This window comes from Gossypium raimondii, chromosome 12 (genome assembly GCF_025698545.1).
Source record: "Gossypium raimondii isolate GPD5lz chromosome 12, ASM2569854v1, whole genome shotgun sequence".
Classification (NCBI taxonomy): Eukaryota; Viridiplantae; Streptophyta; class Magnoliopsida; order Malvales; family Malvaceae; genus Gossypium; species Gossypium raimondii.
This window is the reverse complement of record NC_068576.1, coordinates 7,980,987-8,002,663: the sequence shown is the minus strand read 5'-3', so window position 1 is coordinate 8,002,663 and position 21,677 is coordinate 7,980,987. Positions and strand designations below refer to the sequence as shown.

The 21,677-nt window shown below is 35.7% G+C and overlaps 1 protein-coding gene across 8 annotated transcripts; it reads left to right on the top strand.

Moving 5' to 3' along the window:
• The first annotated feature begins 9,782 nt into the window (after positions 1-9,782).
• Positions 9,783-21,265, top strand: LOC105763127 (SUPPRESSOR OF ABI3-5). Of its 8 annotated transcripts, none has more exons than XM_052625601.1 (16): positions 9,783-10,007; positions 10,243-10,348; positions 10,522-10,599; positions 10,832-11,576; positions 11,667-11,738; positions 11,831-11,923; positions 12,004-12,083; positions 12,917-13,070; positions 13,500-13,587; positions 13,670-13,761; positions 13,844-13,933; positions 14,801-14,980; positions 17,312-17,504; positions 18,529-19,476; positions 19,661-19,845; positions 20,939-21,265. In XM_052625601.1, the coding sequence occupies exons 2-16, from the start codon at positions 10,329-10,331 to the stop codon at positions 21,116-21,118; spliced, it is 3,198 nt and encodes a 1,065-aa protein (XP_052481561.1). In that variant the 5' UTR covers positions 9,783-10,007; positions 10,243-10,328; the 3' UTR covers positions 21,119-21,265. The 8 variants fall into 8 exon arrangements, with proteins under 8 accessions (XP_052481561.1, XP_052481559.1, XP_052481560.1 ...); XM_052625599.1 differs by having other exon boundaries at positions 10,113-10,348; positions 10,522-10,562; XM_052625603.1 differs by having other exon boundaries at positions 9,784-10,007; positions 10,522-10,562.
• Positions 21,266-21,677: the final 412 nt, after the last annotated feature.

Here is a 21,677-nt window from a genome sequence, read left to right as displayed (position 1 = left end):
AACCATGTTACCATTTCATGCAACATATCTTAATAAACTAAAGAAAATATAAGTTGCATTTATATATATACACGCATCAAACACAAACACATCATTTCTAGAACATCAAGATGCAACATTTACTTATAAGCACCATTCTATTCCAACAAAACTTAACCTATTAGGTACATGTCAACTAGAATATGAAAATTTCACAAGCATTGCTAAGTCAAGTTCGAATTCTAGATGTTGAGAAAACCTCCTCGCAATCTACAAGGAAACTAAACTACCTGCACACGGAAAAAACAAAATTGTATGCTGAACAAATCGCTTAATAATAATTCTACAGTTCAAATCAATATAAACAAATTCACGCAAATACATATATTTAAATCATAGTATAACTCATGTCAATTTATGAAAATACTATCACTTTCATATATCTATGCTTATATTCATTTTAACTCAATAGTTATTTATGCATACACACTATCTTCTCACATAACATTCAATTTATTAGCATTTAGTTCATTTACATATCCATTCTTGAATAGTGTAAAGTATTCATTTGTTAGCATCACAATTAAATTCATAAGTCATTTTTCACTTAAACACTTCAATCATTTTCAAATCTGATAGCTCATTTATACGTATTTGGCCCTCAATGCTCATTTTCAACTCAAATTGAACAATATCACATTTCATATTACCATCACATTGCATTTCCTTATCACTTAATCAATTATTGTATTATTAACCCTATTAGCCAGACATGGACTCGGTACGGATATACGGACTAGTCACCCCGGCATTTCCTTATCACTTAATCAATTATTGTATTATTAACCTTATTAACCAGACATAGACTCAGTACGAATACTCGAATTCGTCACCCTAAGTTGCCCGACAATAATGACGCTATATCGATACACAATACCACATTGGATTGCCTAGCAACAATGGTTTTCTCAACTAACTCAATTTATTACCCCGGATTACTCGGCAATGATAATTTTACTCAATACTTTAACTCTATGGCATGCAAATTATATCCAACACAATCCGAACTACTAATAGGATAACCAAATTTCGACTTTATCATACATTCCAATTTATGCTTTATCATGTTAATTTCATCGACAATTTATCAATTCAACACATAGTTTAACATGTTCCTACTCAATCTCATACCAATTGCATATATTAAGCAAGCCATGAAATTCTTTATTCTAATCAATTTAGTCTCTACTTCAATATTCGATCTAAATCACATCATTTTAGCTCAAGCAATCATCGATACTCACCTCAAACTCCATATAATGCAGAATGATATAAATATGCAACAATTAAAAGATTCTCGAATCATAGAATTATAAACCATAAATTTTGAGCTACTTGTTGATAATGATACGAGCTAAGAGGGTGACACTCAAGGGGTTGTTTTTCCTAGTGGTTCAATCACTCGAAGCAAGGCACGACAATTAAAATCAAAGATGAATGCTTTTGTCCAAGACTTTGTTGCTACAAATTTAATTCATCATGTTCGTGACGTTGACAAATACGGGAATGCAATTCACTGGACCAATCTTGGAATTGTGCAAGCCCATAAATTGGTGGATTAATCTTTTATGTATCTTATTATTATTATTTACTTAATTCTCATTGGTTGGGACACATCACTTATGAGTTAAGTAATTTTATTGGTTAGGTTATTATTTATTTATTTTCTTAGATAATTTTAAAGAGTTTTATTAGGGTTCAATTACTATTGTATTTTGCCTATAAATAGGCTTGCTTTCTACACATTGGGGGGAGGTCGAATAAAAATAGAGTATTTGTTTTATTCCAAATTTGTGTGAGGCAAATTTTTTAGAGTGGAGTGATTCTTCTCTTACTATTTAGTTTAGATTTTGTTACTTTCGAGGGTATTTCGGAGTTACAAATATTCAAATTTCTTTCCCGTTCATCGGTGTTTCTAGAGGTTCTTCTTCTAGGGGTTTCGTAGGGAGCCGCTCGATCATTGGCGTTTTTGGTCACAAGTTAACCAAGGGTTCCATAGGGAAAATCTATTTTTTTTTCTTTTTTTTATTATTATTTAACTAATTTTATTTATTCTCATTTTATTTCTAATTTGTGTTTCTCTTGTGTCTAGATCCGGGTTTCCGTATCAGTTGGTATCAGTTTCAGGCCATTCGGTGTTATTTTTAAAGCTAAAAAAAACAAAAACCGCAAAAAAAAGTTGCCTACCTTTCATACATAGGTTTCTTCTTTTCCTATTATTGTTATTATTTTTATTTTTATTTTTCCCAAAATTGAATTTCTTTTCCTTCTTCTTTTATTGACTCAAGTATAATTAAAGCTTCAATTTTTGAAAATCTTAAGACATCAAACGTTTCTGATTTTTGTTTTTTTTTTTTAAATTTGGGTAGAGTTTTCTTAAGTTTTCTTCTTATTAAAGCTTTTCTTTGACTCTAGAGTTAGGGATTGTTGCAGGTCTACGTTTTTTTGTTTCTCTTACGCTTTCTAACACTTTGTTTCTTCTTGTGTTAGCATATATTAAAGGCACGCACAATTCCTTCATCCGTGTAGCCTCCATTACAAATTGCCTCGTCAAGTTTATTGGCCTCTTAGAGTAATTAGGGTCTTCATTGTTTCTTTGAAGTTTGCACCTCCGTTATTTGATCTTAATTAGTAACCCTCTCCAAACATATTTACAAGTTTTGAATCATTCAGAGCGTTATTCTTTTGAGAGCTAACGAGTGAGGTTATTATTATTTTTTCTTTCTTGTTCCTGTTTGTTTGATCTTTCATAGATACAATGCCGCTCACTAGATCCCAAACTAGTAAAAATGAAGAGGATGAGCAAAAAAGAGAGAACGATCCTTTGGTCGAGTTGTTACAAAAAGATATAAAAAAGTTGCAAACTCAATTTGAACATCACATGACCCAGATGTTACAAGAGCAAAGGGAGTATCTTGATACAAAACTTACAACTTAAGAGAGATACATTGCCGATAATTACAAGGAGTTGAACGAAACCTTTATAAGCCGATCAAATTAGCGAGATCGAACTTTTAAACGAAGGGAGGACCATGTTTTTTATGATGACTTTGAGTCCGAGTATGTACCTAGAGAAAGGTTGGAACGAAACAATGACACCCCCAAACCAAAATTTCCTTCTTTCTCAGGGAAGAATGATCCTGATGCTTACCTTGATTGGGAGGAAAAGATGGAAGTAGTCTTTGCTTGTTACAATTACTCTGATTAGAAAAAGGTAACATACGATGTCGCTGAGTTCATTGATTATGCACTAACATGGTGGAATCAATTATGTAAAAGCAGGATTCTTTATCGAGAGCAACATGTTACTACTTGGGTTGAAATGAAGCGCATCTTGTGAAAACAGTTTGTTCCACCATACTATTATCGAGAACTCCATCAAAGACTCCAGCATCTTGTTCAAGAAGATAGATCTGTGGATGACTACTACAAAGAGATGGAGACTATTCAGATTAGAGCCAATCTTGTTGAAGAGGCTGAGGTGACTATGGCTAGATTCCTTGCCGGCCTAAAGCCTGAGATTGTAAATTGAGTTGAGTTACAACACTACATGGATGTTGAAGAGATGCTTCAAACCGCACTCACCATTGAAAAACAATTACGAAAGAAAGGGACAACAAGGGGTGCTAGTTCAGTTTCTAATCCTGCTTGGAGAGGAAATTGACAAAAACAAGATGATAGATTGTGGAATGGGAGAGATGCACGTTTCAAACCAAATGAGCCTAGAACTTACTCCAAAGATAGAGGTATGCCTAATTCATTTAAAGGTTCTACTTCTACTAATTGAGCTCCATCTTCTTCTTCTACTTCTCCTAGTGCCATTAAGCAGCCAAAAGATATTACCTACTTCAAATGCCAAGGAAGGGGTCACTATGCTCGAGAATGCCCTAATAAAAAGTCATTGGTGATTCAAGAAGATGGCGAAGTTGATTTTGAGTCTGATAACGAAGATGATATGCCTCTTTTAGAAGATGTTGATGATGTGCATACTCATGCTGAGTATAAAGAATACTTGGAGTATAGTGAGAAAGCACTTGTTGCTCGAAGGGCTTTAAATGTCCAGTTTAAAGAGGAAGGGCGCGAACAAAGAGATAACATTTTCCACACGAGATGTTTGATTGGTGGACAACCTAGTTCATTGATCATCGATAGTGGAAGTTGCACCAATGTGGTGAGTTCTTCCCTTGTTGAGAAACTTGACCTACCTTGTGTGAAGCATCCAAGGCCATACCGCTTGCAATGGCTGAATGATAGTGAGGAGGTAAAAGTATCTAAACAATGCTTAGTTTTATTTTCCATTGGTAGATACTCTGATAAAGTTTTGTGTGATGTTGTTCCAATACAAGCTGGGCACATATTACTTGGACGGCCATGGCAGTTTGATCGACGAGTAGATCATGATGATTTTCTTAACCAATATACATTTGTGTTCCTTGGAAAGAAGTTTACTTTGGCTCCACTTCTTCTTGAAGAAGTCTTCAATGATCAACTCAAACTTGCTAGTGAGATGGGTAAGGGAAGTGAGGTAAAATCATTGAAAAAGGCTGAGAGTAAAGAGACCCTTAGTGTTAAAAGCCAACTTAAAGGCCCAACATTGGTGAGTGATTGCACACACAAGTCACGAGATGAGAGAGTGGGTTTATTCGCTAGGTTTCGAGATATCAAATTTGCTCTTTGTATAAAACAAACATTTGTAATTATTAGGTTTAGGGAAAACTTTGTTTTGACTAACCCTAATACACATTTGCCTAGTTGTTTTGTTGATCTTTTGCAGGATTTTGAGGATGTATTTTCTTTTGAAATGCCTAAGGAATTACCTCATTTACGAGGGATTGAACATAAAATTGACTTTGTGCCTGGTTCGAGTATTCTGAATAGACCAGTCTATCGAAGCAATCCTGAAGAAACTAAGGAGTTGCAAAGGCAAGTTGAAGATCTCTTAGAGAAAGGGTTGATTCGTGAGAGTCTAAGCCCTTGCGGTCCCCTGCATTTCTCGTCCCAAAAAAGATGGTTCTTGGAGAATGTGTGTTGATTGTCGTCACAACAAGATTACTGAGAAAGTATCGATATACAATTCCTCGATTAGATGATATGTTGGATGAGCTTAATGGTGCATGCATTTTCTCTAAAATTGACTTAAAAAGTGGTTACCATCAAATAAGAATGAAACAAGGTGATGAATGGAAATCGCTTTTAAGACTAAATATGGCTCAGATGAGTGGTTAGTCATGCCATTTGGCTTAACTAATGCTCCTAGCACATTCATGAGATTAATGAACCACATACTTAGACCTTTTTTAGGAAGATTTGTCGTTGTGTATTTTGATGACATACTGATTTATAGCAAAAATTTGAATGATCATGTTGGGCATGTTAAATTAGTATTGGATGTGTTAAGGCATGAACGACTCTTTGCTAATCTTGGAAAATGCACCTTTTGTATGGATAAGCTTGTTTTTTTGGGTTTTGTGATAAGTTCTACAGGAATCCATGTGGATGAGGAGAAGGTAAAGGCAATTAAAGAATGGCCTATCGCTAAAACTGTTTCTGAGGTAAGGTCTTTCCTTGGGTTAGCCGGTTTCTACCGCAGGTTTGTTCGTAACTTTTTCACAATTGCTTCGCTTTTGATCGCACTTATTAAAAGGATGTATCTTTTCATTGGATGATAAAGCAAGAATTAGCATTTAATGAACTTAAAGATAAATTGTGTAATGCTCCTATTCTTGTTTTACCTAATTTTGAAAAGACCTTTGAGATTGAATGTGATGCTTCTGGTGTAGGTATAGGTGCCGTCCTCATGCAAGTTAGTAAACCACTAGCCTACTTTAGTGAGAAACTTGGTGGAGCACATTTGAACTATTCGACCTATGATAAAGAGTTGTATGCCTTGGTAAGGGCATTAGAAGTTTGGCAACATTACCTTTTACCAAAGGAGTTTGTGATTCACACTGACCATGAATCACTTAAGCACTTAAAGGGACAAGGTAAGTTGAACAAGCGACATGTGAGGTGGGTTGAATTCATTGAATCTTTTCCTTATGTTATAAGGTATAAGAAAGGTAAAGATAATATTGTGGCTGATGCTCTATCAAGGAGGTACCCTTTACTTAGTACTTTGCATACTAAGTTATTAGGTTTTGAGTATCTCAAAGATTTATATGCCACTGGTTCTGATTTTGCAAGCATTTATGACGCATGTGAACATGGTGCATTTCACAAATTTTATAAGCATGATGGCTATCTTTTTCGAAATAATAGACTATGTTTACCAAAGTGTTCAATGCGAGAATTGTTGGTTTGAGAGGCTCATAGTGGTGGTCTTATGGGTCATTTTGGAGTCACTAAGACTTATGATGTTTTACATGAGCATTTTTATTGGCCTAACATACGAAAACTTGTTGAGAAAATTTGCTCTACTTGCATTACTTGTAAACAAGCTACATCTACTGTGATGCCTCATGGTCTATATACTCCTCTTCCTGTTCCTAGTTCACCTTGGACTGACATTTCAATGGACTTTGTAATAGGTTTACCAAGGACAAAGCGTGGACGAGATAGCATATTTGTGGTTATGGATTGATTTTCTAAAATGGCTCATTTCATTCCATGCCATAAAACTGATGATACAATCCATGTTGCCGATCTATTTTTCCGTGAAGTTGTGAGATTACATGGAATCCCAAGGACTATCGTTTCCGATAGAGATGCAAAATTTCTTAGTCACTTTTGGAAGGTGTTATGGGGTAAGTTAGGTACTAAACTACTTTACTCTACTACATGCCACCCTCAAACTGATGGTCAAACCGAGATGGTAAATCGAGTTTTGGGATCTTTGCTTAGAGCCATAATAGGTAAGAATGTTAAATCTTGGGAAGAATGGATACCCTATGTTGAGTTTGCTTATAATCGTTCTGTTCATTCTTCCACAAGTTTTACTCCTTTTGAGATTGTATATGGCTTTAATCCACTTACTGTTTTAGATTTGTTTCCTTTTGAGATTCCAATGCACATCGAGCTAATAAAGGGCGAAAGCAAGTCTTGTTTTAACTTGGAGATTGGGTATGGGTGCATATGAGGAAGGAACGATTTCCTTCTAAAAGAAAGAATAAACTTGATGCACGAGGAGATGGACCATTCCAAGTACTCGAGAAAATAAATGACAATGCTTATCGCATTGATCTTCCTAGTGAGTATAGTGTTAGTGCTACTTTCAATGTTTCTGATCTTTCTATTTTTGAATTTGATGTAGGTTTAGATTCAATGATGAATCTTCTTGAAGAGGGGGAGAATGATACGAGCCAATGAGGTGACACTCAAGGGGTTGTTTTTCCTAGTGGTCCAATCACTCGAAGCAAGGCACGACAATTAAAATCAAAGATGAATACTTTTGTCCAAGACTTTGTTGCTACAAATTTAATTCATCATGTTCGTGACGTTGACAAATACGGGAATGCAATTCACTGGACCAATCTTGGAATTGTGCAAGCCCATAAATTGGTGGATTAATCTTTTATGTATCTTATTATTATTATTTACTTAATTCTTATTGGTTGGGACACATCACTTATGAGTTAAGTAATTTTATTGGTTATGTTATTATTTATTTATTTTTTTAGATAATTTTAAAGAGTTTTATTAGGGTTCAATTACTATTGTATTTTGCCTATAAATAGGCTTGCTTTCTACACATTGGGGGGAGGTCGAATAAAAATAGAGTATTTGTTTTATTCCAAATTTGTGTGAGGCAAATTTTTGATAGTAGAGTGATTCTTCTCTTACTATTTAGTTTGGAGTTTGTTACTTTTGAGGGTAAAAATAGAGTATTTGTTTTATTCCAAATTTGTGTGAGGCAAATTTTTGAGAGTAGAGTGATTCTTCTCTTACTATTTAGTTTGGAGTTTGTTACTTTTGAGGGTATTTCGGAGTTACAAATATTCAAATTTCTTTCCCGTTTATCGGTGTTTCTAAAGGTTCTTCTTCTAGGGGTTTCGTAGGGAGCCTCTCGATCATTGGCGTTTTTGGTTACAAGTTAACCAAGGGTTCCATAGGGAAAATCTATTTTTTTTCTTTATTATTATTATTTAACTAATTTTATTTATTCTAGTTTTATTTCTAATTTGTGTTTCTCTTGTGTCTAGATCCGGGTTTCCGCATGAGATGACTTTGGATTTTTCTTTTCCTTTTGAAGAATCTGGGTCGACATTAGCTATAAATTAACATAAACATATAGAACTATCAATACTCAACTACTTCACAATCAATTATCAATTTATACAAGATTTACAATTTATTCAATTTAGTCCCTAAAACTTAGACTAACCTAACTTTCAATTTAAACTTCAACTTGAATTATGATTTCACTATTACCCATTAGGGACCTCCTATTTCTTATTTCTACAGACAATTTTACAATTTATTCAGTTTGGTCCCTAATGTAGGAAAATTATCAATTAAGCTTTACAATTTAGTCATCTTCTTAATCTAAGCTTAATTTCTATAAATTTAACACCTAAAACTTTCAATTCTCAACTATTAAAACTTTCAAAACTTTAACAAATTTACACATTGATATATGGGCTAGCTAAATCAAGCTCTCATTACAACAAATCTATAAAAATTACAATAAAATAACTATGGAATTACTTGAATTTTGAAGCTAGAAGCTTAAATTTCATGAAAATTGCGTTAAGCCCTTCTTTTTTCTTTTGGTTCGGTCGGGGAAGATTCTTTAAAGTTCTACCGACTTTAACGTGGGTTCTTTAACATCTTCATTAAAACTTCCAACTTTGCCATTGTGGGTTCTTTAAAATCTTTTACGAAAACTTCCAACTTTGCCATGGGTTTCCCTTAATCTTTGGATGAAGTTTGCTTGTTTAATAAAGGGTTCTGATTTTGCTTATCAATTTGGGATAGATTGATATTACTTGTTTTTGCAGAGGAACTACAATCTTAAGGGAGAACTGATTCTCCGATAGATCCATGTTTTTTACTAACTCATAGGAGTCACCATAAGGTACATTAGTATGCTTCAATTGGTCATTAAATGAACTAGCTCCATTACTTCTTCTAAAACCCTTACATTGCTCACTGTAGGCCATTTCCCCCAATGTGGATCCAACTAGTTCCTTGTTTTGGATGTCCAGAAATTCTTAAAAAATGTGATTGATTTAAAGTTTCATTTTTAATCGAAACTTATCATTAATTTTTATCTCAAGTTGTAGGAAAAAAAATTGAAGTTGTTGCCAAAATTGACCAATTAAGATTCACAACACATTTACTTTGTTAACGATGATCATCGTTGTTAGGAAAAAGGCTATAATACCTTTGTTGCGGATTAATATATCGGGAAAATAAATTACAAATGGAGAAGGAAGGAAAAGAAAAAGAAAAAAAAGGGAAAAGGAAGATTGAAGAGAGAATTCAAAAAGTGGATACAAATTCATAGTATTTTTAGATGACACAACCAATAACATTGTCTCTTTTATATTAGTATTGACTAATTTACATTGTTATCGTGATATTACCCTTAATGAAATGTACATTTACAATAAATTAAGCTTGTATCAAAACAAGTGAAAAAAAAAAAACATAAATGAATCAAAAGCATAACATTTGAAGGAGGACGAGGGCTTTTAGGTAATTTGCGAAGAGCATCTAGGGTTTGAGGAATTGTTTGGTTTCAGTGGCAGCCAGCGGACCCAGTCTTTTATATTTTAGCCAACAAGGAACGAGCCGAGGCAGCCCCTGAAATCCCTATGGAGTAAATATAAATTGTTACAATAGTAAGATTGAAATTAACAAAACAAATAATAACAAAAATAATACTCAATAGTAAAGTCTCTCAAAAAGAATTAGGTTTTTGTTGGTAGATTGAAAGGAAATAGGAGGAAGGCGTAAACCGGAGATTCCGACTGCGGATGAAGATTTGATTCAAGTTTCAGCTGAACCTCAGTCTCAGCCTCAGGCAGGTAAACAAAATGAAATGCAGATTGTGGGATTTTGACTTTGTAAATGAGGAATTTTGTTGTTTTGATTTGTTTGACTGCTCTCATCATTCATCAATGTGGAAAAAGGAAGATGGAAAAAGGGGGTTTCCAGGCCGAAATCGTACGGGGGGATTTCTGCTGCTTCGATTGATTCGTATAATGGCGTAACCCTCTCTGTTTCTTTGTGTTTTTTTATGTTTGTGCATTTATATCACAGGAATTTATACGAAAAATCTCTTCAGCGAAAGAAAGAAAGAAAGAGAAAGAAAATGGACCCTGGTCGCTACCCTGTTCAACAAGGACATGGATGGGATAATAACAGCGTAATTGCGGTTTCCTCCTTTATATCAAATCACCTATATGGGTTTGGGATCATTCTCTCATCCCCTTATACACATATGAAACAAAGCCCTGCGGCACTCAGGATATGGACTCTCCATTTGCCTAATTCATATTTCTTTCTTTCATTGACATAGCTTCTCTCTTCAATCCACAGGCTCTTGAGGGTTTTCCTGCTGCTCTTGACCACAATTACCGGTGAGTGCTTGTCCACTGCCCTTTCATCGTCTCCATGGTAAAAATTTACTATGAATATTTTTCTTCTTTTAGTGCTTCCCTAACACAGGTACATGGTTTACAAGTTATTTGGTGAATTCGCCCTATTTTGTGCTGCCCTTTTGCTTTAACGCTCTCATGACCAAATTTGTGATTTCATCTTGCTATTGAATTACTTATTTACACCAACATTTGGCTTCATTATATCAAATTTTATCTTTCCTCTTCCACTCTCTTTCTTACTGTACCAGGGTCGGTGGTTCATATGATGAGAGGAGATATCTAGATGAAAGGTACTCGAGGGATAATGTGTATCCAAGAAGTAACTACCACAGAGATTTTCTGGAGAGGGATAACCAACCCCCTCCTCCTGCTGCTTCTGCTGGTATCTGGTCTCAATCAAGGAGGACAACTTATGAGGAAGAATATCCCCACAATCGGGATTCTAGGCGTCATCAGAAGCCTTATGCTGATTCTTATAGTGACATGGATACTTTTCGTGATCATGAGATCACTTCATTTCAAGATTTTGATAAGTTTCGGGATGGCTATCGGGGTGTTGACAGCTTTCGTGATCATGAATTTGACAGGCCCTCTAGGTTTGGGGGACGAGAACGAGATGACAACTCATATGATGATTATGACTATAGGCCACGTGTTTCCCATCAGAGCAGGGACAACAGCCGTGAGAGGGATTATGAATATGGCCGACATAGTTATGATTCTGATTATGAAAGAAGTAGTCGAAGAGATGGCAATTGGAGGAGGCGCGATCGAGATCGCTTGAGTAGAGAGAGAGATCAGAGTCCACATAGAAGGCATGAGAGATCTCGATCACGATCCCATGGACGTGATGATCGTCCTAGATCAAGATCACCTCGAAGTCGAAGCCATGGACGAAGTCATCGTGAGGACAGCTATGATGATGGTCGGAATGATAAAACTGAGAAGCGAAGGGATCGTGAAGAGAAATATCAGCGGGAACATTATTCTGTGGTCTGTTTCATTTTCCATGTTCCTTGTGCTTCTGCTACTGCATTTGTTTTAAGTTGTGAAATTGGGTAAATATTTTTTGCTTTCTCACAGGCACCATCTGCTACTGTTGTTGTAAAGGGTCTCTCGCAAAAAACAACTGAAGAAGATCTATACCAGATTCTTGTAACATTTTGCTCTTTGTTTTTGTGTTGAATGTTCTTATTTTTGGTCGATATAACTTGGGTTACATTTCTCAATTTTTATGTGGCCATCAGGCTGAATGGGGGCCTCTTCGCCATGTTCGAGTGATCAAAGAGCGACATTCTGGAATTTCTCGTGGATTTGCTTTTATCGATTTTCCCTCTGTGGTACTCATCCCGTTTGACTAGTCAATGCCTTACATTAAGTTTTATTGAATGTAATATGAGGGAAATTTCTTCTGGAACAGGGGGCAGCAAGCACTATGATGGAGAGGATTGGTGATGATGGTCTTGTTGTTGATGGTCGGAAGCTTTTTTTTGAGTACAGGTAAATTCTCATTCTAGAATCATGATTGAAATTGTTCATCTGGCACCATTTTTATTTTCTTATGTTACTTTTTGATGGTAGGTTTTAGGGAAAATCTTTTACTGTCTTCCTTCTATTCCTATGTTGGTTTGATAGTAGAAAACAGGTTTATAAGGGTTTTAATGAATTAAATATTGATTGATTTCGGTTTGATGGCAAGCCAGTTGTTCCAAAGTACTGACTATTGGTATCTGCAAAGCAGTAGACAGGGAACTCAAGGTCCTCTCAGGACTAAGAGTCTAGTATTTATTTGCAGGAATGCTTCTGCTCCACAGTAAATCTTAAATTGGAAACTGAAATAGAGTGCTTGTTGAACATAAAAGTGTGCTCTGAACTATGGATTCATATGTTATGAGGCCCCATGCAATGGAAATATGAAATTGCTCATATTTTCCCCTCTTAGTAAACCTTAGATGATTGAGCATGAAAGTTTGCTCTGAATTATGGATTCATATGTTATGAGTGCCCATGCAATGGAAATATGAAATTGCTAATATTTTTTTCCCCTTAGTAAACCTTAGATGTATTACATGCACCTTTTTCTATCTGGATCACATGTGTTACTCCGTGCTTATTGAGTGATATATGTATTTTAACTAAAGCTTTTATACCTTGATGAATTGATATGGTTGAAATCAGTATTAAATCCTAAATTTAATGGAACATTCTTTCCCTCTTTTTCTGTTCTTTATTGTGGATTTGTGATGATGAAGGAAAAAAAGCTCTCTATTATATGTTTGGTTTTCCTACCATGTGTTTGCATAAGAAATACATTGAAATCTGTTCCGTTGCAGTAGTAAGCCAACTGGGGGCACTGGTGGACCTTTTGGTAATGATAATGCCGCGAAGTCGGGCCATTCAGTTCATAGGGGCATCACTGTGCCTTCTGATTGGATGTGCACCATATGTGGATGTGTCAACTTTGCACGGCGAACTTCATGCTTTCAAGTAAAGTTTTTTCATTCCCAGTCTTTCTGGTATTGTTAAAATAGTTACCATTTAAGGTGGTGTCCATGACCAGTAGATTACATTTCTGCTATTTTGCAACACTAGGTCAAGAAGAGGTAATTATAGTTGGCTAGCTTTATGTTGTTTGGGATGAAGGCATACCAGAATGTTATGCTAGAGCCTAGAAGCTAGGCTAGTGATGCAAATGCATAGCAGATGTCAGAAGTTGTGAAGCACTTCATATTGGCTGTTGAAAACTAGATATAATTATGTACCCAAGTTTAACTGCTAAACCCAATTATTGTTGATATATTTCTTTGACGGGGTGGTGCATTGCTTTAGTGTAAATATGCTCTTTTGCTATGATTATGTCTGAATATTTTTCCAATTGAGTCATTGACGTGTCCTTTCTCTTGCCTTCTTATGTAGTGTAATGAGCCACGTACAGATGATGCTCCAGCAGCTGACATATCTTTATCACATTCAACATCCTTAGGAAAGAAAGGAACTGATTCAGGTCGGTATCTGTTGTTATTTTGAGTAGGCTTGTATCGTTGTTTGTGTAATTGCCACAACTTACTAAGTTAACATGTAATTAGGTCCTACTCATGTACTGGTTGTTCGTGGGTTGGATGAAAATGCTGATGAGGAAATGCTCCGTTATGAGTTCTCTAAACATGCACCAATTAAGGTTTATGTTTTTATTATAATTATCTTTTGACAGAAAATTCTCTTTTATAGCAACTGCTGAATCTTATGGAATTAATCTGCAGGATCTTCGCCTTGTTAGAGACAAGTTCACCCATGTGTCAAGGGGGTTTGCTTTTGTTCATTTCCATTCGGTATATCTTGCTTTCTTTATGGTACTACTTTCCTATAAAAGCTGTAAATATGAATGACGTCTAAATAAATCTGACTTTAATAATTTGTATCAGTATATGCCATTGATTCTGATAATTTTCTGGTTTGTGATGTCACATTGAGCAGGTGACAAAATGAAAGTTTTAGGTTGATATTCCCAAATTATTGTTTTGCTGTGGTGCACTTCTCTAGAGCAAATAAATATAAAATTCATTGCTAACATTTAATATTTATCATCTCTATTGGGCACGTGGGTACAAATGTTGTTGCATGTATTCAAAGAGCTCTTTTCTTTCTACAACTAGTAGTTTACATTTTGGGTTTTTGTACATTTCTTTTGAATAATGGGTTTTCGTACTTCTATTTCACTATAAATATCATAAAAATAAGAGAATCGGAGACTATTCTATTAAATAAAGAAATATTGGTATTTTTTCAAATTCTATTTTACTTCTTCCATCTCACATATTAATAATGTCCCAAATTCTCCGTGTTTCTTGTGCAAGTGAACAGAACAACTTTAGGTACTGAAGAGAAAATATCCTCTGTTATAGGTTGCTTCAACTAATCTTGTTTCATTAACACTACCTCTAACTAAAGGCCTTTAGATAAAGTATAACAGCATTATCTGACACGTTACTGACCCTGCATCATGGGTCTGCTGGTACTATAAAATGCTTATAACTGTGTTCTCTTTTGCAGGCCGTGTGGCAGCTATATTATCGCTTATATTTTTCTGCCTTTGTTATTTCCTCATGATATTTTGCTATAATTAATTGCGAGGAGGAGGAAAAAGAATTGTAGCTTTCTTAGTTGGCAAAATTATGTTTAACATATAATGCATGACCAAGTATTTTGATGTCATGTAGGTTGCTGATGCCACAAAAGCTCTAGAAGCTACAAATGGAACAACGCTTGAGAAGAACGGGCAAATCTTAAGAGTAGCATATGCAAAGAGTATCCTTGGGCCAGGATCAGGGACATCAGGAGCTTCACAGTCAAGTAGCCTTGCAGCTGCTGCGATTGAGGCAGCAGCGTTTTCTCAACAGGTATTTCATGGTCTGTTTGGTTTCAATGATGATGTTTTTACTGTTTAGAAATAATATTAGATGTACGTTTTGGAAACTAACATGCAAGTTAATGTAGGAGCATTTGTGTGTTTACAAGATTTGTTTTAATGTTTGGTCATCTCTTATGTTGCCTTATGTTTTTCTTCTCCTATTTTAGGATGTATTGCATGAGTGAGCCTTTCTGAAAAATTTGGTCATTGCAGCAGATTTCTGTAAAATGAACTTGGAGCACAAAAAACCATTAATTTTCTTAATCAAATGAGAAAGAGTGCAGTGGCTAGCAAATGATTTTCTATTTATTTGAATTTGTTTTGCTTTCCCCAAATTACCATGGTCTCCCTTCTGTATATCGTTGATGAAAAGCTAGAAGGAAAAAGCGAGTTATATTAAGTACTAACAAATAAAAACTTTTAACATTGACAATGTAGGAGATTTAGTTGTAAGAGTAGGCTGGGGCTTATTGTCTTTAAAAATGGATTTTAGTTGTGGTCTATCATGACCTACCTTGTGGATACTTGAGTTACTATTCAATGCAGTTTTAGTTTATCGGAATTCAGTTCGAGTCTATCTTAACAAGTCTTCCTATTCTAGCTTGAGCTCGTCACATGTGTTTTGAAAAAGTTTTGAATGCATGGCGGTGAATACTTTTTTTTCTACTTAAGATATTCTTGAGATGTACTCTTTGTTTTACCATTTTTTCTTTTGCTACTTGCCTGTCAAATCTGTTCTGTAGAAAATTTGAAATGATTGTAAATATATATTCTTTTACTTCCTATGATATTCTTGGGTTGTTCTCTTTGTTTTACCATGCTTTTCTTTTGCAAATTGCCTGCTGCCAGCTGCTGTCACATAATTGAGTCTACCTATCTAATTTACCCAACTTTTTCCCTTTTTTTCTTTGGTTTTCTTACAATTACCCTGCAACCCATATATTGTTCTAGGTTAGCTCACTTGCAGACGGATGACTCAAATGTTTATCTTGTATATCTAGTATCACTTGTCCTCTTGGTGGCACATAGGATGGTAAAATCTGTACCATGTATGAACTTTAGGGGTATCTTTATTGCATCCTAAATACTTGTTTGAATTGTCAGGTTGACCTTTGATATTCTATTTGCATTTATAGTTGAAACTTGAGTGTGTCATATACAGAGGAATTTATGGCACTAAGCTGCTGAGACATAGATTTGTTAACTTTTACCATTGAGACAAGACCACATGCACTATCTTGAATGCCCCTGGCTCTTCTTGGGCAAAGGGTGCCATATACATTATCAGACAAAAGCTATAGTACTTGGTTTGTCGATGGCACCGTTATTTGACACTATGTAGTTGTATATCTACTGATCTTGAATAGAGGGAACATGTAGGAAACTGAGAAAAAGAGATTAGGATACTTTGATCATGATGTTTGAGATGCTGTGAAGTAGCTTGGTGTGTTGAACTGACTGAACTAGGAAGATTTCTACAAACAAAAAAGTAGGTGATAAGAACCCAAAAAGAAAAAGGAAGGAAAGAAGCTCAAAGAGTATGTGGAATTGAAGATGAGAGAGAAGGCTCTATGTCTGATAAAAGCCATAAAAGAATGAGAAGAACAAAACAAAGGAGAAAATGGATGAAGCTATTACTAGTAAAATGTGTCATTATATGGTGTCATTTAAAGCAAGAGAGTCTCTTGTGTGCCAATATCTTCAAAGCTCAAAGCCTTCTCTTTTTTTGGAGAGAAGAAAAAGGTTATTACTGAACCTCAGTTTGCTGGGTTAGGTTCTTTGCTGGATAATCTTTTCATTTGTGGCATATTAGTACTATTTGGTGTAGTCTTGAATCTTAAAAGAAGCAATCCTGATTTAGTTACCCGGATTTAGAACCCTTACTTTGACGAGAATAAGATTGCTTTTGTAGTGTTTCATCTTCTCTATTGTAGGAAAACCGAGCAAAATTTGAGCCATCTCTTTTCATGTTTGTATTGACTTTTTCCCTCTTCTATTTAGAAATATAGGAGATATATCGAGTCTAGCGTTGTGTGGCTAATGACGGGGAATTGCTAGAACAAAACCTACTATAAGCTCTTTGAGCTGGAAAGCCAACCCTCTGATTTTCCTACTTTGTTCAATGATGTGCATGGTTCTTTCCTTTGTTTTAGCTTATATAGATATGTAATGTGCCTTGTGATGAATCCTTGCGGGCTCTCTTTTTTAAGCTTTTATAAATTATGTAATTACACAGTATACAAAGTTTATTTCCTGCATCCTACTTGTCATCTTAGTTCCAAATGTTTCTTGGGCTCAATTTTGTCGTTTATCCTTTCAGTACGATGCTGTTGGATGGACACCGAAGGAATATAATCCAGATGACAAACAGTCTACTAGCTGGCAGGAGCAAGTTGTTGGTTCAGTTCCAGTTCAACAGGATGGTTCGGGGTTGCATTCTGGTTTTGTGTGGGATGAGGCTTCTGGTTACTACTTTGATGCTGCTTCTGGGTTTTACTATGATGGAAATACAGGTTTATTTTTGCATTTTCTTTTATCTTTCTATGACAGTTTTTTTTGGCAGGTTAGAAGTCAAAATTAGGATATGGATTTTTGGAATTTTTTAGTTATATTGTGATTTTGGCATAATTTATTCCTAAAGAAATATAAATTTCCTAATAGTAGAATGGCACTATTATATCATTAGGAGTTGTGGTAATTGGGGGTCTATTGCTTGCAACTGCTATTTTGCTCTGGAAATTTTCATGGCGCATGATCCCTGGCTCAAGTTGTCAATGGTGGGGTATGGTAGATTCCAAATAAAACTTGAGATTCTTGTGTTGGTAAAATGATATATTTTTGTGATGTCTCTCTCAGAGACAGACGTGCAGTTATATGTTTATGCATAACAAATATTGATCAAAAGTGAGCTGTAGGGATGTTGTAGTAGTTATGTAGCACAGATTAATTTTGCTTTGTGGCTCATTGGTTAAGTTGGAAAATTTTATATTTGGTGGAAAGTGGGATAGGATTTCGGAGTGAATTATGGTTTGACTTAATTTGCATACATCCAGAGCAGAGTGGCTAGATGATGTGGTGGAGGGTGCATATTTCAGTGAGCAGTTTTTTAAGGGTTTGGAATTCATTTTGGGTGAGATTTAAGGAGAAAGTTGGATGACACACAGTTTTTGAGATTACAAAAAGCCATGCCATAGATTGATTAAACCATAAAGGATGATACTTCATGGCAGTTCAAAGTGATGTGAACAATAACAGAAATTACTAATTATAATTAGGCAATAACCTAATAGTTACTGAAGACACTTGGAACTAATTCAGCTTCTAAAGCACATTTATGTAACCAAGCTATTGATGTGTCACATTAATATTATCTAGTGGTAACAGAATAACTTTTATTCTTGTATGGTGGAAAAAGGTGAAATAATTGTTTCAATGCAAACAGCTAATTTTTGGTTTTTATTTTTTGGGATTCAAAATATAATAATGCTCTAGAGCTGCAAGTTTAGACTTAATTTCCTTTGTTATTTCAACATGCAGGTCTTTACTATGATGGTAACAGTGGGATCTGGTATTCGTATGATAACCAGTCTCAGCAGTACATACCTTGCGGTGATCAGAATGACAACAAAACACCTGGTAAGCAGTCTGAGCCTTCCAAAGGAACTGATGGTAGGAAGGTGGTAATATCTGCGCCGGCTGCTACTGTCACTTCAGTTGAGAAGGCAGCCTCTTTACCTGATGCAGTTCAAGCAGCTGCAACAGCAGCACTAGCTGCGGAGAAGAAAGAAAAGGAGAAAGCAAAGGAGATAAAACTTGCTTCGAAAAGCAGTATCCTGGCTAATAAGAAGAAAATGAATAATGTGTTGACAATGTGGAAACAGAGGAGTCATGAAGGGCAGGCCACGCGTTTAACTCTTGATGAAAATCACTTGTCTACTTCATCTGAGGATAGACCTCTGCAATCTGGACAACATGCAAAGACCAAAGTTAAATTTGATGTGACGGGCCTGAAGGAGAGTAGTATATCAAGTTCTGGAGTCAATACAACTGCCCAAGCTGCATTGACTGGGGGTTTGGAGTCTCCAGTCAAGGCAAGGCCTGTAAGCAACAGCTCAGGGGGGACTTTAATGGGAGTAATAAGAGGCTCGGCAAGAGGCGTGGTAAAGTCTGATACTCCATACTCCGGAGCATCTGCTGGAATTTCCACTTCAGCTGTTGGAGGTGCTGAAGTTTCTTCAACCAATTCAGATATGCCCACAGTTATGACTCCCTTTAGGACTGATGCTTCTGCATTGGGTTCTTATACACCTTCAACTGTATCTGCAAGTGGTAAGAGAAGATTTTCTGAAACACCAGTGACTTCTACTACCAGCAAGGAGCAATCTCAAACTGCTTACAGAGACCGTGCGGCCGAGAGGAGGAACTTGTATGGTTCATCATCTTCCACGGGAGATGATCTGCCTGACCCTGAGCTCAGGAATTCAAGTAAGCTTGCTTATCAGTATCAAATGTTATTTGTTCATAGTTTTCCTGTTAGTGTTTCGTACTGACACTTGTCTGCAAAATAGTCCTAATAATATTGCTTGTTTAAAGGCCTTGGTTGTGCAAATTAATGGCTTTGTTTTGTTTATAAAATTTTCTATTAATCTGTGAGAAATTCTGTTTCAAGATCGAGATATGGCATTCAAAAAATTCTCCTCAGATCCAATGCCTTTCCCACCTGGTGTTGGTGGTGGACGGGGGGTTGTGTCAGATGATGTTCAAAGCTTTGAGGTGATCACAGCAGAGAAAGCAATTGATGAGAAAAATGTGGGCAACCAAATGCTCCGCAATATGGGTTGGCATGAAGGATTGGTACCATTCTCTCCTTAGCTGTTGATTTTTGTTTGCCAATTGCCATTTAATTGATGTTTCCTCTTGGAGATGAGATGCCTATGTCCTCTCTCTCCAAAAAAAAAAAAAAACTGTATATTTCCAACACTCTCATGCCCCATTTATATGGTGTCGTCAAACTCATTACCATGACTCTTAATTATTCATTTTCCCCCCAAGTACCCCTTTCCAAGACATTAAATTGATACCTATGTCCTTTTGACCCTCTAGCTATATGAAAAATTTTCTTCCAAGACATGGGACCCCTATATAGCACTTGTTCGCAAGTCCAAGCAACTTGTATTCAAACCCTATGCATTCATTCTATTCTAACACTTGTTCCCTAGTCCAAGCAACACAGGCTCAAACTCTTTGCCCTCATTTTTTTCTAGCACTTGTTCACAAGTCCTAGCAACACATACTCAAACTCTTTGCATTTGATCTATTCCAAGACTTGTTCCTAAGGCCAAGCAACTAGAATGTCTAAAGATGATAAGCGTACAAAAAGAATGCCAGATGTTTTAGTAATAGTTGCACTGTGACTGCCTCATAAAGGTTAAATTATATGAAAAGCCCCTGTACTATGCTCTTTTTGTTTGCGGATACAGTCTCTACTATAATTTGATAATTTTTGGTCCCTTTATTTTTCAAAATGTGCATTTCAAGTCCCGAAGCCAATATTTTTGATCGATAATTCCATCAAATAATTTGACATTTTTTTTACATGCGGTGATACGGCATAGGCATTTTTTGTACAATTGAACAAATATTATACATTCTTTTCTTTTTTTGTCAATTTTAAAATATTTGATTAAATTATAGTAGAGTGACTAATTTTGCAAAAGGCTGTATGGTACAGAGGCGTTGTATAGAATTTGACCTGTAATAAACACTCGAAAAAAAATTTAGCATCACTGCTCGTTCTTCATATAAATTGAGTGCCTTCTTCTGTGTCTTTGACTTATCCTCAATTGTAGGTTGCATTTTGCATGCTTGAAGCAGAAAGTTCTAACAATGGGGGATTGCTTTATTTTCTTTTGTTGTTTTTGTGGAAATGAAATGAAAAAATATATAGGGATTGGGGAAGGATGGAAGTGGAATGAAAGAACCAGTACAAACGCAGGCGATGGATGGTAGAGCAGGACTCGGAAGTCAGACGAAGAAGTTGGACCCTAGCCTTGAGGTGCAAGCCGGCGATAGTTACAAAACTGTGATTCATAAGAAAGCACTTGCTAGGTTTCGTGAAATGTCTTAGCAGCCCTTAGGTAGAAAAGATGTGGAAATCATTATTGTTTCTGTTTATATATATGTATCATTTAGAGAATGTTGGCGTGGTTTGAAACTTCCAGTCCACACCATTTTGGAAAGTTAATATTTATGGCCATTTTAATTTCGGTGTGAATCGAGTTTTTGGAGCCTGCCTAAGATGTCTTTACTTCATTATTATTTGAGTGGCTAAATGGCTTGCAGTAGTGTTTACTGATTCAACTAGACAGGCTATTGATGCATAAATATTTGATACGTATGGACTTATGATTCAATATATAGCCAATGATATTGTAATTTTCACATGATTGAGACTTGTAACATTATCAAGATTGAACTTTAACAAATAACATTATAATTTCCTTCAAAATACAATTATTATCCTATAAATTTAAAAATAAATATTAAATAGTTCAATATAACATCCAATGAAAGATGTTCTCTAAATTTTCTTATTGTTAAATGCTTCTGCATCATGTGCGGTACCGCAATTTTCCCTTTTGTTGGAAATTCTTGTAACACTTGTGATTCATTAAAAAAAAAGGGGG